Source organism: Semicossyphus pulcher, unplaced genomic scaffold, assembly GCF_022749685.1.
Source record: "Semicossyphus pulcher isolate SPU_LCO1_2020_fin unplaced genomic scaffold, fSemPul1.0.p SCAF_5, whole genome shotgun sequence".
NCBI classification, from domain to species: Eukaryota; Metazoa; Chordata; class Actinopteri; order Labriformes; family Labridae; genus Semicossyphus; species Semicossyphus pulcher.
In genome coordinates this window covers 95,139-119,781 of record NW_027211726.1, presented here as the reverse complement: position 1 = coordinate 119,781, position 24,643 = coordinate 95,139, and the positions used below count along the sequence as shown (strand labels likewise).

The 24,643-nt window shown below is 37.9% G+C and overlaps 1 protein-coding gene across 2 annotated transcripts; it reads right to left on the bottom strand.

The window, feature by feature from the left end:
* Nucleotides 1-8,215: 8,215 nt before the first annotated feature.
* On the bottom strand, nt 8,216-24,083 carry LOC138608512 (dentin sialophosphoprotein-like). Of its 2 annotated transcripts, XM_069681115.1 has the most exons (10): nt 24,044-24,083; nt 22,012-22,070; nt 21,454-21,486; nt 21,084-21,119; nt 20,630-20,647; nt 17,166-17,201; nt 12,279-13,610; nt 9,815-9,871; nt 9,515-9,565; nt 8,216-8,752 (listed from the first exon to the last, which is right to left on the bottom strand). In XM_069681115.1, the coding sequence occupies exons 1-9, from the start codon at nt 24,052-24,054 to the stop codon at nt 9,555-9,557; spliced, it is 1,593 nt and encodes a 530-aa protein (XP_069537216.1). In that variant the 5' UTR covers nt 24,055-24,083; the 3' UTR covers nt 8,216-8,752; nt 9,515-9,554. The 2 variants fall into 2 exon arrangements, with proteins under 2 accessions (XP_069537216.1, XP_069537215.1); XM_069681114.1 differs by lacking the exon at nt 9,515-9,565.
* Between the last annotated feature and the right edge of the window lie 560 nt (nt 24,084-24,643).

Genomic DNA, 24,643 nt, shown 5'->3' with positions numbered 1-24,643 from the left:
TATTATGTCTCATGTGTTCTCGTGTTATTATGTCACGTGTTCTCGTGTTATTATGTCACATGTTCTCGTGTTATGTCACATGTGTTCTCGTGTTATTATGTCACGTGTTATTGTCTTAATACTGTATGTCACATGTGTTCTCGTGTTATTATGTCACATGTGTTCTCGTGTTATTATGTCACATGTGTTCTCGTGTTATTATGTCACGTGTTCTCGTCTAATTATGTCACATTTGTTCTCATGTTAGATGTCAAATGTTGTTGTGTTAATATGTCACATGTGTTATTGTTTTAATATGTTACATGTTATTGTTTTAATATGTCACGTGTTCTCGTTTTATGTCACGTGTTCTGGTGTTATGTCACATGTGTTCTCGTGTTATTATGTCACATGTGTTCTCGTGTTATTATGTCTCATGTATTCTCGTGTTATTATGTCTCATGTGTTCTCGTGTTATGTCTGTTCTCGTGTTATGTTACGTGTTCTCGTGTTATTATGTCACGTGTTCTCGTGATATGTCACGTGTTCTCATGTTATGTCACATTTGTTCTTGTGATATTATGTCACATTTGTTCTTGTGTTATTATGTCACATGTTGTTGTGTTTATATGTCACGTGTTAGGGGCGGCTGTGGCTCAGTGGTAGAGTCGGTCGTCTTTCAATCGGAAGGTCGGAGGTTCGATCCCCAGCTCCCTCAGGCTACATGTCGAAGTGTCCTTGGGAAAGACACTGAACCCCAAATTGCCCCTGGTGGCATAGCCAACGGGTATGAATGTGTTATCTGATTGACAGTTGGGCACTTTACGTAGCAGCCTCTGCCATCAGTGTGTGAATGTGTGTGTGAATGGGTGAATGTGATATGTAGTGTAAAAGCAGCTTTGAGTCGCAAATACTAGAAAAGCGCTGTATAAGTACAGTCCATTTATTATGTCACATGTGTTCTTGTGTTATTATGTCACATGTGTTCTCGTGTTATGTCACGTGTTCTCGTGTTATTATGTCACATGTGTTCTCTTGTTATGTCACATGTGTTCTCATGTTATGTCACATGTATTCTCGTGTTATTATGTCACATTTGTTCTCATGTTATTATGTCACATGTGTTCTCATGTTATTATGTCACATTTGTTCTCATGTTATTATGTCACGTTGTTGTGTTTATATGTCACGTGTTATTGTCTTGCTACTGTATGTCACATGTGTTATTGTTTTAATATGTCACATGTGTTCTCGTATTATGTCACACGTGTTCTTGTGTTATTATGTCACATGTGTTCTCGTGTTATGTCACGTGTTCTCGTGTTATTATGTCACATGTGTTCTCGTGTTATGTCACGTGTTCTCGTGTTATGTCACATGTGTTCTCATATTATTATGTCACATGTGTTCTCATATTATTATGTCACATGTGTAATTATGTCACGTGTGTTCTCGTGTTATGTCACGTGTTCTCGTATTATTATGTCACGTGTTCTCGTGTTATTATGTCACGTGTTCTCGTATTATGTCTCATGTGTTCTCGTGTTATTATGTCACATGTGTTCTCGTGTTATGTCACGTGTTCTCATATTATGTCACATGTGTAATTATGTCACGTGTGTTCTCGTGTTATGTCATGTGTTCTCATGTTATGTCACGTGTTATTATGTCAAATGTGTTCTCATGTTATTATGTCACATGTGTTCTCGTGTTATGTCATGTGTTTTCATGTTATGTCACATGTGTTATTATGTCACATGTGTTCTCATATTATTATGTCATGTGTTCTCGTCTCATTATGTCACGTGTTCTCGTGTTATTATGTCACATGTGTTCTCATATTATTATGTCACATGTGTTCTCGTGTTATGTCACGTGTGTTATTCTGTCACGTGTTCTCATGTTATGTCACGTGTTATAATGTCACATGTGTTCTTGTGTTATGTCACGTGTTATTATGTCACATGTGTTCTCGTGTTATGTCATGTGTTCTCATGTTATGTCACATGTGTTATTCTGTTACCTGTTCTCGTGTTATTCTGTCACATGTGTTCTCGTGTTATGTCACGTGTTATTCTGTCACATGTGTTCTCGTGTTATGTCACATGTGTTATTATGTCACATGTGTTCTCGTGTTATGTCATGTGTTCTCATGTTATGTCACATGTGTTATTATGTCACATGTGTTCTCGTGTTATGTCACGTGTTATTATGTCACATGTGTTCTCGTGTTATGTCACATGTGTTATTCTGTTACCTGTTCTCATGTTATGTCACATGTGTTCTTGTGTTATTATGTCACGTGTTCTCATGTTATGTCACATGTGTTCTCGTGTTATGTCACGTGTTATTATGTCACATGTGTTCTTGTGTTATGTCATGTGTTCTCATGTTATGTCACATGTGTTCTCGTGTTATGTCACATGTGTTATTATGTCACGTGTTATTCTGTCACGTGTTCTCGTGTTATGTCACGTATTAATCTGTCACGTGTTCTCGTGTTATTATGTCACGTGTTCTCGTGTTATGTCATGTGTTCTCATGTTATGTCACGTGTTATTCTGTCACATGTGTTCTCGTGTTATTATGTCACGTGTTCTCGTGTTATGTCATGTGTTCTCATGTTATGTCACATGTGTTATTATGTCACGTGTTCTCGTGTTATGTCATGTGTTCTCATGTTATGTCACATGTGTTATTATGTCACATGTGTTCTCATATTATTCTGTCACGTGTTATTATGTCACATGTGTTCTCGTGTTATGTCATGTGTTCTCGTGTTATGTCACATGTGTTATTATGTCACATGTGTTCTCGTGTTATGTCACGTGTTATTATGTCACATGTGTTCTCGTGTTATGTCATGTGTTCTCATGTTATGTCACATGTGTTATTATGTCACGTGTGTTCTCGTGTTATGTCACTTGTGTTATTCTATCACATGTGTTCTCGTGTTATTATGTCACATGTGTTCTCGTGTTACGTCACATGTGTTATTACGTCTCGTGTTCTCGTGTTATTGTGTCTCATGTGTTCTGGTGTTATTATGTCACAAGTACAGTCGCTCACACCTGTGCATTTTAGTCTTCAGATTGTGGAACAGATTGTAAAATAAAGACTTTGTTTTCAGTGGGAAAATCCTAGAAAACCCATTGACCTGCTTGAGGTCTTATTCAGCTTTTTTTTAAAGCTAGTTTTCTGTTGCCTGTGGGAATCGGTGCAGAACATGAGTCTGCATCCTTCATCTGCAGGAAGTCCTGAAACCAGAACCCAGCTGGAACCAAGCTGGACTCTGGGATTTGGTCCAGAAGAGGAATTAGGGGCACTTTATGGTTTAGTCTGGTCCAGCTTGGTTCTGAATGACTTGGCTTGCCCGGATCTTTGATCCCGATGTCTGACTGTAACTAAGAGCTGTGGGACAGGTGAGCAACAGGAACCATGAGAGACTCCAGAAAGTCTAGAAACACAAGAAAGCAAACACAGTGAGTCTGAATATCTGAGACTTTAATGAATCCTTCTCAATCACCAATAATTAACACATCAATACACCAGTTATTACATGTTTATACACATCAATACACCAGTCCCTCTGACTGACTGACACACAGACACCTATTTTAAACTTTGCATTGAAGTCTTACTGTACATAAGATGGATAATTGTGCATGATTCAACTGTGCAATACGTTGACATAAATACTACCTTACAGCTAATTCACACTGGAAGCGTGGCGTGTGCGTGACGGCTGTGTGGCGTGTTCATTTTCATTTTAAATGCATGAAAACAGATGACAGTTTCCACACTGCTGGCGTGAGTTGCACGTGTCTCGCACTGCTCACACGCCGAAAATCTAAAGAATGGGAGGCTTGATTAATTTCACCGCGAGCTGTGTGCGGTTCTCAGCCAAAATACACGGTGAAAATGGATTGTGATGAGTCCTATTGATCTCTGACAGCAATATTAACATCTCTTGCTGTAGTAAAACTCACAGGCATGGAGAGTAAAGTATGTCAACACTTCAGGTATGCTTCGTAAAATCCTGGAATTCTGACTCCCCTCATTTGTACACAATGCTTTTATTTTGAAGTGTTTCCCTGGCCGTCGTTATTATTATTATTTTTTTACTTTATTTGCAACTTTTCCAGGAAGCTATTTGATCAATAATGTAACTCACAGGCTCCTTATTGCGGTTCCTGCTTAATTTTCTTTGAAATAAAAACATAGTCATAAGTCTCCCGCAGGCCAGAAGTATATACAGTACTATGCAAAGGTTTTAGGCAGTGTGAAAAAAATGCTGTAAACTAAGAATGCTTTCAGAAATGGAAGTGTTCATAGTTTATTTTCATCTATGAACAAAATGCAGCGAATGAACAGAAGAGAAATCTAAATCAGATCAATATCTGGTGTGACCACCCTTTGCCTTCTAAACAGCATCAGTTCTTCTCGGTACACTTGCACACAGTTTTTAAAGGAACTCGGCTGGTAGGTTGTTCCAAACATGTTGGAGAACTAACCACAGATCTTCTGTGGATGTAGGCTTCCTCAGATCCTTCTGTCTCTTCATGTAATCCCAGACAGACTCCATGATGTTGAGATCAGGGCTCTGTGGGGGCCATACCATCACTTCCAGGACTTCTTGTTCTTCTTCACGCTGAAGATAGTTCTTCATGACATTGGCTGTATGTTTGGGGTCGTTGTCCTGCTGCAGAATACATGTGTGGCCAATCATACGCCTCCCTGATGGTAGTGCATGATGGATGAGTATCTGCCTGTATTTCTCAGCATTGAGGACACCATTAATCCTGACCAAATCTCCAACTCCATTTGCAGAAATGCAGCCCCAAACTTGCAAGGAACCCTTCAGCATGCTTCACTGTTGCCTGCAGACACTCATTATTGTAGCGCTCTCCAGCCCTTCGGCGAACAAACTGCCTTCTGCTAGTTCAGCATTCTTAGTTTACAGCATTTTTTCACACCTGCCTAAAACTTTTGCACAGTACTGTATGTTAGTACACCTCTTCAATCAGTCCTGTATATAGTAAATCTAAATGACATTTATAAAGCGAACATATTCAAATTCTTTATGGTCTTTAGTAAGGTAAAACTCATGTGGAAAGACAGGGCTGGCAGGATCAGCCCAGCTGAAGCCACAGCCGACACACAGCTTGTGTGAAGACCTTGACGGTCGAGCCGGAGCCGTCACGCACACGCCACGTTTCCAGTGTGAATTAGTCTTTACACTGTTCCTCTGTAAATCACTCTTGTGTTTATAAGTCTTTTGCATCGTAACACTTATTTTGTTTTTAACTTTATTCTGGCAATTATATTTAATTCTGACACTCATATTTAAATCACCATAGATCCACTTCTCAGCATTTAATCTTTAACTTAATTTCATATTTTATTGTATATATACTGCACATATCTGACATATTTCTTAATTCTATTTTTATGGCATATATTTCTCCATGCTTCTCTCTGTATCAGAGCAACTGTAACGTCCAAATTTACCCCCGCAGATAAAGTATTTTTGATTCTGATTCTGATTACATGTTTATACACTGATTATACACATCAATACACCAATTATTACATGTTTATACACTGATTATACACATCAATACACCAGTAATTACATGTTTATACACTGATTATACACATCAATACACCAATTATTACATGTTTATACACTGATTATACACATCAATACACCAATTATTACATGTTTATACACTGATTATACACATCAATACACCAGTTATTACATGTTTATACACTGATTATACGCCATCAATACACTAGTTATTACATGTTTATACACTGATTATACACATCAATACACCAGTAATTACATGTTTATACACTGATTATACGCCATCAATACACCACTAATTACATGTTTATTCACTGATTATACACATCAATACACTAGTTATTACATGTTTATACACTGATTATTCACATCAATACACAGTTATTACATGTTTATACACTGATTATGCACCATCACACGTTTATACACTGATAATACACATCAATACCTGTGTGTTACCTGTTGTTAAACTGTTTTATCCTGTTTAACCTGTATTTCTTACTGTAGATGATGCAGTGGTTAACAGTCAGGTAAAGGACTGTCAGCGTGTGGTCTTTCACATTTAAAGATCCAGGTTTTGTGGAGGGGGAGGAGTCAGGTTACCTTTGCTGGAGGTCGCTGGTGTGGAAGAGTGACTTCTCAGTTTCTATGAGACGATGAATGAAAACTGACCTGCTCTGGATTAACTGACTCACAGACAAACACACACGCACACACACACTCTCTCAAACACACACCATACACACACACACACACTCACACACACACACACACACACACACACACATACACATACATCAAGGAGAAACACACACAGGAGAAAGGGGGGGTAACTTCCTGCCAGAAAAAGAGTGTATTATAAAGACTCCTGATTGATTGAAGGAGGTCATGACCGAGGCCAACAGCAGGGGGCAAATGTTTGTGTGTGTGTGTGTGTGTGTGTGTGTGTGTGTGTATGTGTATGTGTGTGAAATAAAACTTCAGTTGAGTTTCACATGGAAGCAGCTGATAGGTTGATACCTGTGAGAAGACATTTACCTTCCTGAGACACACACCTGAGCAGGGGGGCGGGGTCAGAATCAGGTGACCCCATTTTGGTCTACTTTCTCTTTTTGAAATAAGATTGTTTATCGCTACACTGATCAACTTCAATATCAGTTTTTCTTTGTTTTTTTAAAGATTCTTTTTTGGCCTTAAGCTTTATTTATAGGACAGCTTGAAGATAGACAGGAAATGTTGGGAGTAGAGAGTGGGGGATGACATGCACCAAATGATCGGCAGAACGGGAGTCGAATCTGCGATCAGTGCGAAGAGGACTGTAGCTTCTGTACATGGGGCACCTGCTCTACCAACTGAGCTAAATAGCGCCCCACTTCAATATCAGTTTTATCAATAATTCAATGTTCTGCAGCTAACCCTACTGAACACTATGTGAACATGTAATAACTGGTGTATTGATGTGCATAATCAGTGTATAAACACGTAATAAGTGGTGTATTGATGTGTATAATCAGTGTATAAACATGTAATAACTGGTGTATTGATGTGCATAATCAGTGTATAAACATGTAATAACTGGTGTATTGATGTGCATAATCAGTGTATAAACCAATGACTATATAAAGATGGACGATGCGTCTTCATCTGCTCCCACTGTACGAAATTAATGCCAAAATAGCCCCTGTGATAGGCGCTGCCATCTTGCGATGGTGGCGTCATTTGGAGCTAGAGTCTGCGCAGTAAAGATCTGCGGGTGGAGCCACCTTAGCCACTTATGCTAACCAAAACACACACTTACCTTAGCGAAAAAACAGCAAGGATCCCGCACGCCATCGTGTTTAACAGCAGAACAGCTTCTTGTGTTGGTCTGAGGTTAATGTTCAAAGGTATGGAAACTTCAATGACTGTAGGAATTGTTTTAGTTACGTCTCCTCTCACCGTTCGTCCTCCACTCTGCTAATCTGGAACTGATTGGCTGCAGGAATCGTATGTGTATTGACATAAAATGTAAAATGTATTTGACGTGTATTTTGATTTTATAGTTTGACTCATGTCCCATCTGTTAACATTGAGGAGGCGGGCTTTATGACCTATACTGCAGCCAGTCAGCAGGGGGCGCTAGAGAGGGTTTGCTTCAGTTTTAGGGAGCTGTCATGTCGTCCATCTATATATACAGTGTTTGGTATAAACATATAATAACTGGTGTATTGACGCATATAATCAGTATATAAACGTGTACTAACTGGTGTATTGATGTGTATAATCAGTATATAAACGTGTAATAACTGGTGTATTAATGTGTATAATCAGTATATAAACGTGTAATAACTGGTGTATTGATGTGTATAATCAATATATAAACGTGTAATAACTGGTGTATTGATGGTGTATAACCAGCAGGCTTGTGGGTCATGTGATCCTCGGCGTGCAGGTTACTGAAGTCCATCGAGATTCTTCTTTGACTGTTCTTTTTTCCTCTCTACAGCTTTAGAGAAACTAACCTCAGTATCACATTCAGGTCAAAAATCTTTGTTTGATTGTTACAATGTTACAATTTAATTTAGCAGACGCTTTTGTCCAAAGCGGCTGTGATTGGTTCACAGAAACACGACAAACAGCAAATAAAGTCTCAGGGAGGCAGTGAGCAGGGAGAAAAGTTTCTGACAGTTCAAACTTTATTAGCAGTTCCTCTGTGGACAATCAATAATCATCTTAATCAATAGTTGTTAGCGTGACTCCACGATAACCTTATCGATGAAACACATTGAGAGTCAGGCTGAGAGGGAGACTGGCAGAGACATGCAGAGCGAAAGAGACAGTGAGACAGGCAAAGAGAGAGAGACCGACAGAGACGTGCAGAGAGAGAGACAGTTAGAGACAGACTGAGAGAGAGACGGGCAGAGAGAGAGAAACAGACTGAGAGGAAGACGGCAGAGAGAGAGACAGATAGAGACAGACCGAGAGAGAGACTGAGAGAGAGAAACCGGCAGAGAGAGAGAAAGATTAAAGGACAGAAAGGGTTCATTGGCGGCAGGCTTAAGCTGCCAGAATTAAAAGGAAATGTAGACTACTAATCAGGATCAAGCTGAGATCGCAAACAGGAAGCTGAAGGTTGATGTTTAGCTGTGGTTTAGGTTGTTGTTGTGGTCATGGCAACTGTATTTCACTGTGGGGTTGGCTCTGAGGATAAAAAACAAACACAGTTGATGACTCGTTATTACGTCAATATGATCTGCAGCTTGTTGTTGTTTGTGTTGTTACTTAGTTTGTTGTTAGAAATTTGTTGTTATATAGTTTTGTTTTGTTTTTTAGTTTATGTTATTGATAGATTGTTGTTAGTCGTAAATGGTTAGATGCTAGTTAGTAATTGATTAAGTAATGGTCAATTAACAGGTAAGTTGTTAGTCAGAAGTTGTTTGTTTGTAGTCAGTTGTTGGCTGTTAGTTTTACACAGTTAGCTGGTTGTAAGTTTGTAATTAGTCATTAAAATTATTTGCTAGTAAATTAGCAGTGAGCAAGTCATTTTTAATTACTTAGTTTTTGATTTTTTGCAAGTAGGTTGTTATTAAGTAGGCAATTGTTTTTTGTTTTCTGGAGGTAGTTTTGGTTTTGCACCCAAGAAGAAGAAGAAAACTTTGGATGGATCGAATGAAGAAAACAGAAGAGCGCATGACATAACTTCCCATTGTCATACTGGAGGAAAAGGTACAGACTCCTGAGGGTTTTTTGTACAGTCAAATCATGGTTGGGCTAAAAACAGGTGATTCACTGGTTGCCTAGCAGCAATAAAATAAACAGAGAAAGCTTCTCTTTTTTAAAGCTTCAACATAAAATGGTTTGTGGTGCCGTGCTCCATCTGACCAGGGCCATGGTGTTGACAGAACAGTCACATAGTTTTACTCTAAGTGGGAGAAGATATGTTTTTAAAGTGTACGATGATACCTGCAGTCGCTGAGCTTCCACACTTCTGAGGCTGAGAGATCTACTTCATGACTAAAAGACACAGAGATTTTTAAATATTATTTTGCTCCAGAAAACAATGAGCAGCAGAATCATTGTTTCTGTGTAGTCTGTTCATATAGTCCTATGTTTATTTTAGGATCCAGAATGAGGTTAAAGGTCAAAATGTCAGCATGATCTACTGACACGAAGAAGAGTAAAATATTTCCTAAAGCTTTGGCTGGACCTGAACTGTGATTTGCTGTGAAGCTGTGTGATTTCACAGTAGGGTGTAACCTTTACCATTTGTGGTGGCAGCGATGGAGTCATCTGGTTGCTCCGATTGGCCAGCAGGTGTCACTGAAACCCAAAACCAGATGAAAGCTTATTACCAGGAACAATGTGAAGCCACGGCCACAGTGATGAAACTTTGCTTCTGTGGGAAAAGGTCTGACCCAAATAGATGTTTTGTTCCATTTGTATTCGTATTCTATTCTGTTTACTGATCAAAGTGTTTATACTTTAAAGGAAAGTCCTGTTTGTAAGACAATGTTTGTCATGGAGTTCCACAAGTCTTGATGCTCCTTAAATGTTCAATGTTATGCAGATGATACTAAATTATACTTATCAATTCATCTAAAGAAGAAGCATGTCTGAATGACACAAAGCCCTGGATGACGATAATTGTTTGCCACTTAACTCAGACAAACTGAAGTTATTGTGCTCGACCCAAAACATGATACAGCTGCCCTAGATGGCATCAGCCTGGCATCCAGCACTACTGTTAGGAATCTGGGAGTTCTGTTTGATCAGGATATGTCCTTCATCTCCCACATAAAACAAATATCAAGGACAGCCTTCTTTCATCTTCGCAACAAACATCAGACACACCCTGTCTCAACACGATGCAGAAAAACTCGTCCATGCATTCGTTACTTCCAGGTTGGATTATTGTAACTCGTTACTATCAGACTGCCCTAATAAGTCACTAAAAACTCTGCAGCTGGTACAAAATGCTGCAGCACGTGTGCTGACAAGAATTAGGAAGAGAGATCACATCTCTCCTGTATTAGCCTCTCTGCACTGGCTTCCTGTAAAATCTAGAAGAGAATCTAGAAGATTCTGAGAGTCAGAGGAGAGATGACGCGGCAGTGGGGATTTGTTTGAGGGGTCTGCATTCCCCAGGAAAAGTGCAGAGAATTGACCAATTCAGGATAATCTCACTGCTGAGTTCAGAAGCAAAGCTCTCCTTCAGAATCATCATCAGTGCCAGGATGCAGGATGCATCCTTTAAAAGTCGAAAAAATCTAGTGGTTTTGGAGGTGCTTCAGGCCTGCTTAGTCAGGGTCTCTTATTTTGAGAAAGGGCTGAGTCATGGACATGTTCCCCTTCAGAATTGCAGGCTTTACGATTCCAACCATCTCAAAGAAGCCAGTGAAGAGCATGGTCAAGTTATTTGATAGCAGCCTGAAGGGCATCTCATTGGTCCAGTCAACCTGTCTGGAACTGGACAGCCAGCTGAGATAAGTTCACCAGTCAGGGCTGCCAGTGAAGTTGACACATGAGACAGCAGGAGGCATTGACCAGGTTGAAGCAAGCCATGGACTGTAGAGTCACATTGATGGATCTTTGGCAGGCAGAGAAACACCGTATACATTTTCTGAATTGGTTGGTGTATGTTGTCCAACCTAGCCCAGCAAACCTCTTTTTTTGCCTCTTTTGTATACAAATGTGTACAGTGCTGAAGAAGTGATGTAGCCCTCACCTAGAGACCCCTTTGCTGGACTATAAACCCTTTTATTCACTGCCGGAGTTCTCCTCGTTTGTTCCGGTCGGTGTTTACATCCCACCTCAGGCCTGTGTAATTGAGGCGTTACAACACCTCGCTGACCAGATAACAGATGTGGAGAAAACACATCCAGACTCCCTGCTCATCATTACTGGGGATTTTAACAGAGCAAACCTCAGCCAGCATAAAAAGTGTCCCACCAGGGACACAAACATCCTAAACCAATGTTACACAGTTTTAAAGGATTCTTATCGCCCTGTTCCCCATGCAGCTTTGGGACTCTCTGGCCACTGTCTGGTTCATCTCATCGCAACCTACAGGCAGAAACTAAAATCTGCTAAGCCTGTAGTGAAGGCTGTGAAGACATGGACAGACAAGTCAAAGCTGGAGTTACAGGCCCGCTTTGACTGCATGGATTGTTTTTGTTTTTTTAAGCTGCAGCCACAGACCTGAATGAACTTAATGACACTGTGACATCTTACATTAGCTTTTGTGAGGACATGTGTGTGCAGACCAAAACCTTCTGCACATACAACAACAATAAACCCTGGTTCACTACAAAACTCAGGCAGCTACGTCAAGCCAAGGAGGAGGCCTACAGAAGCAGGGATGTGGTCCTGTACAAGCAGGCCAGAAACACACTGATGAAGGAGATCAGGGTAGCAAAGAGGATCATGTTTTACAACACCATCACCCAGTCTGTTTTCTGCTCGTCCATCACTGTTTGGCTTGGTTCTGCCACCATACACGACAGAAACAGACCTGACATCCAGGACCTGTACCGGTCGTTATGTTTATTTTGATTTCTGCTTCTTGATCTCTTGATTTTCCAAGAAGACTTATCAAGTCGGGATCCTAAAAAAAAATATTTCTGACTTTCATTTTTTTATATAAAGAACATAATCCCCTGGACCCTATATTCATTCATTATTTTTCATTACACAAAGAAAAGTCATTGTTTTATGAGTCCCAGTTTACCTTCAGTGGAGTCTGAAGTGTCTGGACTCTCCTTTGACTGGTCCGTATCAGGCTTTGCAGAGTCGTCCTTCATCTCCTTAGAGGCCTTGGTGACATCAGAGTCCAGCATGTAATTAGTAGGCCCAGTTTCACTGTCACCATCATCACTGCTATCACCGACATCAGTGGAGTCTGAAGTGTCTGGACTCTCCTTTGACTGGTCCGTATCAGACTTTGCAGAGTCATCCATGTCCTCATCCTCCTCCTCATCCTCATCCTTGGTGACCTCAGGGTCCTGCGTGGCATTTTTAGGGTCACTATCATCACTGCTCTCCCTGCTCTCACTGCTATCAGCGTCCTCAGTGGAGTCTGAAGTGTCTGGACTCTCCTTTGACTGGTCCGTATCAGACTTTGCAGAGTCATCCTGCTCCTCATCCTGCTCCTCATCCTCATCCTCGGGGGCCTCAGAGTTCATGTTATTGTTAGGCTTAGTTTCACTTTCACCGTCATCACTGCCCTCACTGCTGTCACTGTTTTTAAGGTTGCCGTCACTGCTGTCACTGCTGTCACTGCCCTCACTGCCCTCACTGGCCTCACTGCTGTCACTGTTTTTACTGTTGCCGTCACCGCCGTCAGTGCTGTCACTGTTGCCATCACCGGCGTCATTGGCGTTACCGCTGTCACCGTTGTTACCACTGTTACCGCCGTCACTGCCATCACTGCCATCACTGCCGCTAGCGCCATCAGTGCTGTCACCGTTTTTACTGTTGTCATGTGCATCATCATCAGACTGACTCATCTCAGCGCCATCACTGCCGCCAGGGCCATCAGTGCTGTCACCGTTTTTACTGTCGTCATGTGCATCATCATCAGACTGACTCATCTCAACGCCATCACTGCCGCCAGGGCCATCAGTGCTGTCACCGTTTTTACTGTCGTCATGTGCATCATCATCAGACTGACTCATCTCAGCGCCATCACTGCCGCCAGGGCCATCACTGCTGTCACCGTTTTGGCTGTCGTCACCTGCATCATCATCAGACAGACTCATCTCACCTCCATCACTGCCGAGAGCGCCATCACTGCTGTCACTGTTGTCACTGTTTTTCTGGTCGTCATCCTCGTCATCCTCATCATCCTCGTCACCACCATCACCGCCGCCAGCGCCATCACTGCCGTCACTGCCGTCACTGCCGTCACTGTTTTTGCTGTCATCACCTTCATCTTCGTCAGACGAACTCATGTCACTGTCTCCGTCACCTGTGGTTGTATCATCTTTATCCTCTTGTCCATTGTTTTCCTCCTTCAAGGTCCCCTCAGTGTTTTGTACATCAGCTGAAGCGTCGCCAACATCTGAGAATCAAACATGTTTCACACTCATCAATTATTTGTTATAATGCGATCATTCAAACAGGTCAAAGAGACTAGTTATCGATCATTCAAACAGGTCAAAGAGACTAGTTATCGATCATTCAAACAGGTCATAGAGACTAGTTATCGATCATACAAATCCAAGCTAACTAACCGACTGACTGACTGACTTATCAAAGAGAAAACAAATAGATAGATAGATAGATGTACTTTATTGATCCCAAACTGGGAAATTGTGACTGACTATGCTGTACCTGAAGACCTACTAGTAATTAAACTATTTAGTAATCTAACTACTAAAATTACTAATAATACTAATAATACTACTATTTAATTTAGTTCTTGGGGGTGTACTTGGATAATAAACTAGACTGGGCCACGAACACTGAAGCCATCTACAAGAAGGGCCTGAGCCGTCTCTACTTCCTGCGGAGGCTGAGGTCCTTTAACATCTGCAGGACGATGCTGAGGATGTTCTACGAGTCTGTGGTGGTGAGTGCTGTCCTGTTTGCTGCTGTGTGCCGGGGCAGCAGGCTGAGGGTCGCTGACGCCAACAGACTGAACAAACGGATCCACAAGGCCGGTGATGAGGGGGGGGGGTGGAGCTGGACTCTCTGACGGTGGTGTCAGACGGGAGGATGCTGTCCAAGTTACGGGTTATCTTGGACAATGTCTCCCACCCGCTCCATGATGTGCTGGTTAAGCACAGGAGCACGTTCAGTGAAAGACTCATTCCCCCATGATGCACCACAGAACGCCAGAGGAAGTCATTCCTGCCTGTGGCCATCAGACTCTACAACTCCTCCCTCTGAGCGTCTGACACACAGACACCCGTTTTAAACATAAGCTGGATAATTATGCAATAATTCAACTATGCAATACGTTGACTTAAATACTGCTTTATACTGTTCATCTGTAAATAACTCTGATGTATATAACTTTATGCATGATAACACTTATTTTGTTTTTAACTTTGTTCTGACAATTATGTTTAATTCTGGCATTCATATTTAAATCACCATAGATCCACTTCTCAGCATTTAATCTTTAACTTTATTTCTTATCTATTACATATATATACTGGACATATTTGACATTATTCTTACTTTATTTTTTATGCCATATATTTCTCCATGCTTCTCCCTGTATCAGAGCAACTGTAACACCCGAATTTCCCGCGCGGATAAATAAAGAATTTGTGATTCAGATATTTAAATGTAATGTGTTTAATGTGCGATCTCTTTAAAGTTCACCTGACTTCACTGTCTGATTGTACATTTCAATGGGAACATTTTTATGTAACATTAGCTAGCTAATAAGCTAGTTTTTACTCCATTATCCTTGATTCTACGGTAATGTATCCTTTGCTTCTTCTGTCTCCATCTCAAACTAACGGCCTTCATACAGCCGAGGTAAAACCTACAAACATATTAAAAACTATAGCTGTCAGTGCGAACTTATGTTGCTTTTTAAATATATATATAAGATTTCACATATATTCATCAATCAAATATCATTTTTTATTGCCAATGTGTGAAGGGACAGTAGACGAACTGATCAATTGAGACCTTCCCCAACTTCCTCCATCGGGCCTTACAACCTGCAGGCTGATTTTTATGTAAAGCACTCGGGACGGTTTTTCCACGAAACAAGAGGATGTGACGTATCTGTGCGTTCGCGAGAACCTCTGCCGAGAGCTCATTCTGCACCATTACAGTCAACAGCGTGCAACACGAGACAACACAAGCTGTGAAATAGAGACGGATGCCAACAAACGACAGCACCCACAACAACACCAACACAAACTACACACAAGAATAAAAAACTAAAATAAGGGGCGCTGGTTTAGCTCAGCTGGTAGATCATCTGCCGATCATTTGGTGCATGTCATCCCCCACTCTTTACTCCCAACATTTCCTGTCTATCTTCAGCTGTCCTATAATTAATGGCAAAAGCCAAAAAATAAAAAGTAAAATAAGTTTTATCTAGTGAAGCCGTCTGACCAAACAGGAAGTGACCAACGTCAGTGGGAAAACTCGAGTCAACATCAGCAGGGCATGTGAATCATGGAGACCTTCGATTGCTTTTGGGGATCAAAACAGACCCACAACTTATTGTTGTCATGGAAACAAAACCTGCGTGCAGCGTTTTTTCTTCATCCCAGCTCCTGGCTAATGTTCGCTAATGCCTGTGATGATTTGCTGGTTCGTAATTTGCCGTTTGGTTACGAAGCACAATGCCGGAGTCATGCAGTGTATTTATGTTATGTCAGTTATCTAGCTTGACACATAACTTTGCCAGCTAACATGACAAACGGTGTTGATTTTGTAAATTATGTAGCAGAACAAAGCAAATGTGAATAACTACCGATGTTTTCTATCAGCCAATATCATTGCATTACCTGTCTAGGCTAAGGTTAGCCAGCCAGTTTTAAGCTAACGTTAGCTTGTCTGCTATCGCAGACGATGTCCCAGTTAGGCGATGTAGCAAAACACTGTCGAGTAGATAACATCAGCTAACTCACGCAGACTCCCAGGGCTGACCTGCTTATTGAGTAATTTGCCGTTTACAAAGCACAATGCCAGATCCATGCAGTGTAATCATGTTAGAGCTAGTTGGCTAACCTTAGCATGCTCGCTGACGTTATGACAACCAAAATACTATCCCAGTGTGTATGTCAGTGTTGTCAGTCTAGCTTGACAAATAACTTCACCACCTAACATGATATTAACTAAGGTATGATGACAAACAGTGTTGATTTTGGACAACATGATACCGGTCAATGAACACGTCTCGTCAGTGAAAAGTTAACAGAGCCGGTGACTTCAGAGACTGAGCATGCTCAGTTTCATATGTCTACGGCAAAAACCCCGGATGCTCGTTCATGTGTCCGCGCAAGCGTACAAGAAGGTCGACTGCAGTTCCCTCAACGGCCTACCGTGTTGCTAGGAATGAGGATTTTACAATAAAGCAAGTTACATAAAGCACCTTTAAAGTTTATTTTTGAGAGATTTTGCATTAGATGTTAAAACACTTCCTGCGTGTAGAACTATATATCCATCATAAGACCCACTGAGAGGGCAGCAGTTTAACTACATCATCACGCTTTTTGGTACATTACAATGAATACTTGCAGAGTAAAAGAGTAATGTGGTTTTACTGATTTTCATTATTGGAATGTGTCCTTCTGTTTCTGCCAGATTCTTTAATGATTTTATCATTTTATGCCCAGTAAATATTATCATCAGAGTGACAGTGTTTAAATGGGATAAAGTCCTGTAGCTGTTAAATGTGCACCTTCTGTTCCCAAAGAGAGCAGAGAGACAGGAAGTGACATCAGAGACCATCAGAATAGAAAACCTTTCAATTTAAAGAAACTCTTCAGCTCTGGTTTTATCATATTTTTTTCTATCAAAGGGAAATATTCTACATGAGTTTGCACATAAGAGTCAAATTCTGCCCGACAGATTTTATATTAAAAGAATACATGTGTATTAAAAAAATAGAATTAAAACTACAAACAGAAGGAGTGCTAACCTGGTGCTTCAGTGGGCTCAGCGGAATGTGAAGGAGCTGAAACAGAAAAACAGAATGTTTCCTTCTTTTAACATCTTCATTCTTTCATCATTCTTTTAGTTTTCTTGTTTTAACATCTTCATTAGTTCATCATGTTTTTAGTTTCCTTGTTTTAACATCTTCATTAGTTCATCATGTTTTTTGTTTTCTTGTTTTAACATCTTCATTAGTTCATCATGTTTTTAGTTTCCTTGTTTTAACATCTTCATTAGTTCATCATGTTTTTTGTTTTCTTGTTTTTACATCTTCATTCGTTCATCATGTTTTTTATTTTCTTGTTTTAACATCTTCATTAGTTCATGTTTTTTGTTTTCTTGTTTTAACATCTTCATTAGTTCATGTTTTTTGTTTTCTTGTTTTTACATCTTCATTAGTTCATCATGTTTTTTGTTTCCTTGTTTTAACATCTTCATTCTTTTTTCATCATGTTTTTAGTTTCCTTGTTTTAACATCCTCATTCTTTTTTCATCATCTTTTTAGTTTCCTTGTTTTAACATCTTCATTCTTTTTTCATCATGTTTTTTGTTTCCTTGTTTTAACATCTTCATTCTTTTTTCATCATGTTTTTAGTTTTCTTGTTTTAACATCTTCATTCTTTTTTCATCATGTTTTTAGTTTTCTTGTTTTAACATCTTCATTCTTTTTTCATCATGTTTTTAGTTTCCTTGTTTTAACATCTTCATTCTTTCATCATTCTTTTAGTTTTCTTGTTTTAACATCTTCATTCTTTTTTCATCATGTTTTTTGTTTTCTTGTTTTAACATCTTCATTAGTTCATCATGTTTTTAGTTTCCTTGTTTTAACATCTTCATTCGTTCATCATGTTTTTTGTTTTCTTGTTTTAACATCTTCATTAGTTCATGTTTTTTGTTTTCTTGTTTTAACATCTTCATTAGTTCATCATGTTTTTAGTTTCCTTGTTTTAACATCTTCATTCTTTTTTCATCATGTTTTTTGTTTTCTTGTTTTTACATCTTCATTCGTTCATCATGTTTTTTATTTTCTTGTTTTAACATCTTCATTAGTTCATGTTTTTTGTTTTCTTGTTTTAACATCTTCATTCGTTCATCATGTTTTTAGTTTTCTTGTTTTAACATCTTCATTAGTTCATCATGTTTTTAGTTTCCTTGTTTTAACATCTTCATTCTTTTTTCATCATGTTTTTTGTTTCCTTGTTTTAACATCCTCATTCTTTTTTCATCATGTTTTTAGTTTCCTTGTTTTAACATCCTCATTCTTTTTTCATCATGTTTTTAGTTTTCTTGTTTTAACATCTTCATTCTTTTTTCATCATGTTTTTTGTTTCCTTGTTTTAACATCTTCATTCTTTTTTCATCATGTTTTTAGTTTTCTTGTTTTAACATCTTCATTCTTTTTTCATCATCTTTTTAGTTTCCTTGTTTTAACGTCTTCATTCTTTTTTCATCATGTTTTTTGTTTCCTTGTTTTAACGTCTTCATTCTTTTTTCATCATGTTTTTAGTTTCCTTGTTTTAACATCTTCATTCTTTTTTCATCATGCTTTTAGTTTCCTTGTTTTAACATCTTCATTCTTTTTTCATCATGTTTTTAGTTTCCTTGTTTTAACATCTTCATTCTTTTTTCATCATGTTTTTAGTTTTCTTGTTTTAACATCTTCATTAGTTCATCATGTTTTTTGTTTCCTTGTTTTAACATCTTCATTCTTTTTTCATCATGTTTTTTGTTTCCTTGTTTTAACATCTTCATTCTTTTTTCATCATGTTTTTAGTTTCCTTGTTTTAACGTCTTCATTCTTTTTTCATCATGTTTTTAGTTTCCTTGTTTTAACATCTTCATTCTTTCATCATGTTTTTAGTTTCCTTCTTTTAACATCTTCATTCTTTTTTCATCATGTTTTTAGTTTTCTTGTTTTAACATCTTCATTAGTTCATCATGTTTTTTGTTTCCTTGTTTTAACGTCTTCATTCTTTTTTCATCATGTTTTTAGTTTCCTTGTTTTAACATCTTCATTCTTTTTTCATCATGCTTTTAGTTTCCTTGTTTTAACATCTTCATTCTTTTTTCATCATGTTTTTAGTTTCCTTGTTTTAACATCTTCATTCTTTTTTCATCATGTTTTTAGTTTTCTTGTTTTAACATCTTCATTAGTTCATCATGTTTTTTGTTTCCTTGTTTTAACATCTTCATTCTTTTTTCATCATGTTTTTTGTTTCCTTGTTTTAACATCTTCATTCTTTTTTCATCATGTTTTTAGTTTCCTTGTTTTAACGTCTTCATTCTTTTTTCATCATGTTTTTAGTTTTCTTGTTTTAACATCTTCATTAGTTCATCATGTTTTTTGTTTCCTTGTTTTAACATCTTCATTCTTTTTTCATCATGTTTTTTGTTTCCTTGTTTTAACATCTTCATTCTTTTTTCATCATGTTTTTAGTTTCCTTCTTTTAACGTCTTCATTCTTTTTTCATCATGTTTTTAGTTTCCTTGTTTTAACATCTTCATTCTTTCATCATGTTTTTAGTTTCCTTCTTTTAACATCTTCATTCTTTTTTCATCATGTTTTTAGTTTTCTTGTTTTAACATCTTCATTAGTTCATCATGTTTTTTGTTTCCTTGTTTTAACGTCTTCATTCTTTTTTCATCATGTTTTTAGTTTCCTTGTTTCAACATCTTCATTCTTTTTTCATCATGCTTTTAGTTTCCTTGTTTTAACATCTTCATTCTTTTTTCATCATGTTTTTAGTTTTCTTGTTTTAACATCTTCATTAGTTCATCATGTTTTTAGTTTCCTTGTTTTAACATCTTCATTCTTTTTTCATCATGTTTTTAGTTTCCTTGTTTTAACATCTTCATTCTTTTTTCATCATGTTTTTAGTTTTCTTGTTTTAACATCTTCATTAGTTCATCATGTTTTTTGTTTCCTTGTTTTAAAATCTTCATTCTTTTTTCATCATGTTTTTTGTTTCCTTGTTTTAACATCTTCATTCTTTTTTCATCATGTTTTTTGTTTCCTTGTTTTAACATCTTCATTCTTTTTTCATCATGTTTTTAGTTTTCTTGTTTTAACATCTTCATTAGTTCATCATGTTTTTTGTTTCCTTGTTTTAAAATCTTCATTCTTTTTTCATCATGTTTTTTGTTTCCTTGTTTTAAAATCTTCATTCTTTTTTCATCATGTTTTTTGTTTCCTTGTTTTAACATCTTCATTCTTTTTTCATCATGTTTTTAGTTTCCTTGTTTTAACGTCTTCATTCTTTTTTCATCATGTTTTTAGTTTCCTTCTTTTAACATCCTCATTCTTTGTGTGGGTTTGGTTTCAGGTTTTTTCTCCTCTCAGTGTGAATCTGCTCTTTGTTAATAGAAGTCAGTGACACAGAACAAACAAAAGACAAGGAAGAAAACCTGAAGCTGGCAGCAGACAGGTGAACAGACAAACAGACAGGTTACCTTTGCTGTTGGCAGCTCCTGTGGAGACAATAAGAAGGTTGTATGTAATAAACATATATGCAGTATATAGAAGTATAAGTTGTGTCTCTGTGTATTTGTTTTGTGAATGTTGGTTGAACTTTTGTTTCTTTTTATATGTTCGTTTGTCTGTGGTCGTTTTGTGTCTCTCTGCAGCTGTATGACACAATTATTTGTTGTTTAAGCTATTTAGTGTTTTTTTGTTAGTAGTGTTTTCAGACTTTTGATTCTTGATCCGGCCACTTTGTATTTCATCTTGTTGGGTTTCACTGATGTTTGGGGTCTGTTTGTAGTAGTTGCTTTATAGTTCATTTTGTGTCTGTCAGCAGACAGAAAGTGAGACAGACAATATAAATGTGTACACAGTTTTTTTATATGAAGTGTGTATAAACTGTGTATAAACTGTGCATAAAGTGTGTATTTGTTGTGTTGTTACCTGGCTGTGAGGTCACAGGTTCATCTGTAGATCCTCCTACATCAAATAAACAACAAAAACAACATAAATAACAAGTAATGTTTGATGAAGGTGAATTAAGGAAAAGTCTGGATTATTTTGACGACTACTTATAGGTACGAGTACTTACAGGTAAAACTAGTATTTACAGGTACAACAAGTACTTATGGATGAATTTCTCTAAAATTAAAATCATCATTTAATCAAAGTGTCAGCTCACACAGCTATTGATAAACCCCGCCCACTTACCTGATTGTCTAGTGGGCGGGGTTAAATACAAGTTTATGTGATACCTGGAGCATAACCTACGTCAAAACAGGTGTGAAGTATCAGTACAGTGTGTGTGTTTTACCATTAAGGTGGCTCAGCAGTGCTTCTCTTCTCTCTGAAACAAACATTTATTTATGTCACTCAACATGGCTGTGATGTCATCAAGAGGTGTGGCAGACAGATGGGCAGACAGACAGACAGGCAGGCAGGCAGACAGACGGGCAGACAGACAGGCAGACAGAAAGACAGATGGGCAGACAGACAGACAGACAGGCAGACAGACGGGCAGACAGGCAGACAGACGAGCAGACAGGTAGGCAGACGGGCAGGCAGACAGACAGACAGGCAGACAGACGAGCAGACAGGTAAGCAGACGGGCAGACAGACAGGCAGACAGAAAGACAGACGGGCAGACAGACAGACAGGCAGGCAGACAGACAGGCAGACAGAAAGACAGACGGGCAGACAGACAGAAACTTAAACAAATAAAGTCCAAACTTTGTAAAAAACAAAGTCATGAGTTCTTGTTGGTGATTAAATCAAATAATCTGTGAACAGCAATGTTTGTCAACAATCATTTAAATAATTTAATCAAGTTAATATTGATGGTTACAGACTAAAACATGATGTCATAGCTCACCTGAGACTGGAGCTGCAAGAGAGACAGCACTGAGGGCAACAAGCAACAACACAACACACCTGTAACACACACACACACACACACACATGCAAAGTGACAAGGTTTATTTGTCTGCAGCCTGTTTGCATGTTGTTTCCTTCACTCTGCAGGTACAAACATTTACATCACATACAAACTATTACACTCAAATTTGAATATTAATGTGCAGAATGATCAGAATCTTCAGATTGGTTAAAAAACGAGCATTGAATGTAAGAGATGAGTAAACCTGATTTACAAAGACAATGTCAGACTGCAGCAAAAATTGAATGTGTTTAAGAGGAAACTAAAGAAAACAAAAGAGTTTGAAGAAAAGTTTGTCAAGTGACAAATGCAAACTAAAGAACCTTAGTGACAAACAGTTTAAGCAAAATTGTAATGTCACATATACAGACAAAAAGACAACATACAAGGAGATGAACACAAGTCTAATGGAAAGATTTAAGTGATATAGCAAAGTAAAGGGTTAGGGTTATAGTTTATAGTTAAGAATGTACTGACATATTAATGTAATGTAATAAATGGAAAGAATGTCAAATAAATATGTAAATAATGTAAAGTAAAGAATTTAAGTAACATACTGTATGTAAAGAATGTAATGTTATATATATATATATATATATATTTTGTTTTGTTTTGTTTTTGGCTTTTTGGCCTTATTAGATAGGACAGATGAAGTGAGACGAGATGAGTGAGGAAATGTAGGGAGTAGAAATGAGATGCACCAAATGGATCGGCAGATCAGGAATTAAACTTGCAATCAGTGCAACGAGGACTTTAGCCTCTGTATGTGGGTCGCCTGCTTGACCAACTGAGCTAAACCAGCGCCCCTAAAGAATGTAATGTAAATAAAGAATGTCAGGAAAAAATGTAATATGACGAATGTAAGAAATATAAACTAACAAATATAAAGAATCTACTGTATAGGACATAATTTTAAAAATCTCAAATTATAATTTTAATAAATGTGAAGAATCAGGCAACCAATATAAACAATGAAAAGCAACAATGTAAAAAAGATTCTGAAATAACAAATATTAAGAGCGCCAACATTACAAAGGTAATGAACAAAGTACAAGATTGTAAGGTTAAGAATGTAAAGTACTGATTAAATGGGTTAGGGTTAGCCCTAACCCTAACCCTAAATGTAAACAATGTTAAGCAATGAATGTTAAATGACAAATGTAAAGGATATAAGGAAAGAATTTAAAGAAACAGATGTGTGGAATATAGAGAAGAAATTTTAAATATTTAGTGAAAAAACAAAAAGAAAAGATTGTTAAAGAACAAATGTTACTGAATATAAAGTACTACGTTAAGAATGTAAAGTGACATAAGTGATGAATGCAAGCCGTGTTGAGTAAGTGCTGGGTGAAACCGGTCTGCAGCCTGAAAGCTTAATGACTGTGTTCCTTTGTGTTTCCTCCAAAGAAAAAAACAAAGCATCTCTTCTTTCCAATGTATAGAGAGAAAGGAGCTGCAGGAGGAGAGCAGCTCAGATCCTCAAAGAGACAGAGAAGCTTTAGGGTTCATTATGAGAGTCGAGTGTCGGATGAAAAACCAGAGAAGACTGCTGCTTTATGCTGAAACACTGAAGTCCTTCTGCTGGTTTTATACAGACACATGAAAAAAACCTGAAAACTAAGCGACCAGCAGAAACCCTGAACGGTGATGAACAGATTTATGCAGAAAGTTGAGTTCACTGATTCAAAAGATGTTGTCTTACATGTTTTAAAATGTAATATTTATTATAATGTGTCACGTTGCATGCTGAGTGTAAAACTACATACATATATGGAAATGAATGAGGTAAATATTCAGAACATTTTTACAGGTTTCAGGTCACAAAGAAACAATCCTCATCAAACTCCAAAAAATTTTAAGTTTCCAAAAAAACTTTTCTTTCTATAACTTTTATAAACTTTCTTAAAGTTCAAAGTTTTGTAAACGTGAGGATGTCTAATAAGAAGAATAAAGTGAAGATTAAACTCACCGCTGGAACATGTTTAGCAGGAAACAAACTCCGCTGTTTGTTGAGTTTCTGAACTCGGCTGAAGGAGAGACGCAGCTTTTTATGTTCAGACTCTCCTCCCCCCTCCCCCCCTCACCCCCATCTCCCCCTCCCTCTGATCACCTGTCTAAACTACTACACTCAGGTTAACATTCTCTTATCCAGTTTAAAAACACAAATTATATCTAACTAAAACCAGAAGAATGCAACTTTTCTCTGATGTCACATCATTCAGACCTGATCAAATTAACCCTTAGTGAAAGCCAGAGTTTGCACAGGTGTGAGTTTTCTAAAATAAAGAGAGAACGATTTATTTAAAGTAAACACAATGACTACCACCTCATTGCATTAGAATTGATTCAAATATATTTTATGTTAAAGTATAAAGCTATTACAAACTAAATAGGTAGAAGTGTTAGTCAGGATTATATAGTTATAGTGTATATACATCATTATATAGCATTTTAAAGCTTTAGCTAATTGAGGGAGACAGGTGCATACTAAGATTATTACCTATTATATCATCATGATCATGTTGGTGTAGAATTACATGTAACATACAATGGATGCTTACGACTTGGT

What these genes read in the sequence shown, in the direction of transcription:
- LOC138608512 (XM_069681114.1), bottom strand. An exon ending in TCTTGCAGCTCCAGTCTCAG is followed by an intron (nt 21,487 to 22,011) that starts GTGAGCTATGAC and finishes TGTTTGTTTCAG; the next exon opens with AGAGAAGAGAAGCACTGCTG. An exon ending in CACTTCAGACTCCACTGAAG is followed by an intron (nt 9,872 to 12,278) that starts GTAAACTGGGAC and finishes TTTGGGTTTCAG; the next exon opens with TGACACCTGCTGGCCAATCG.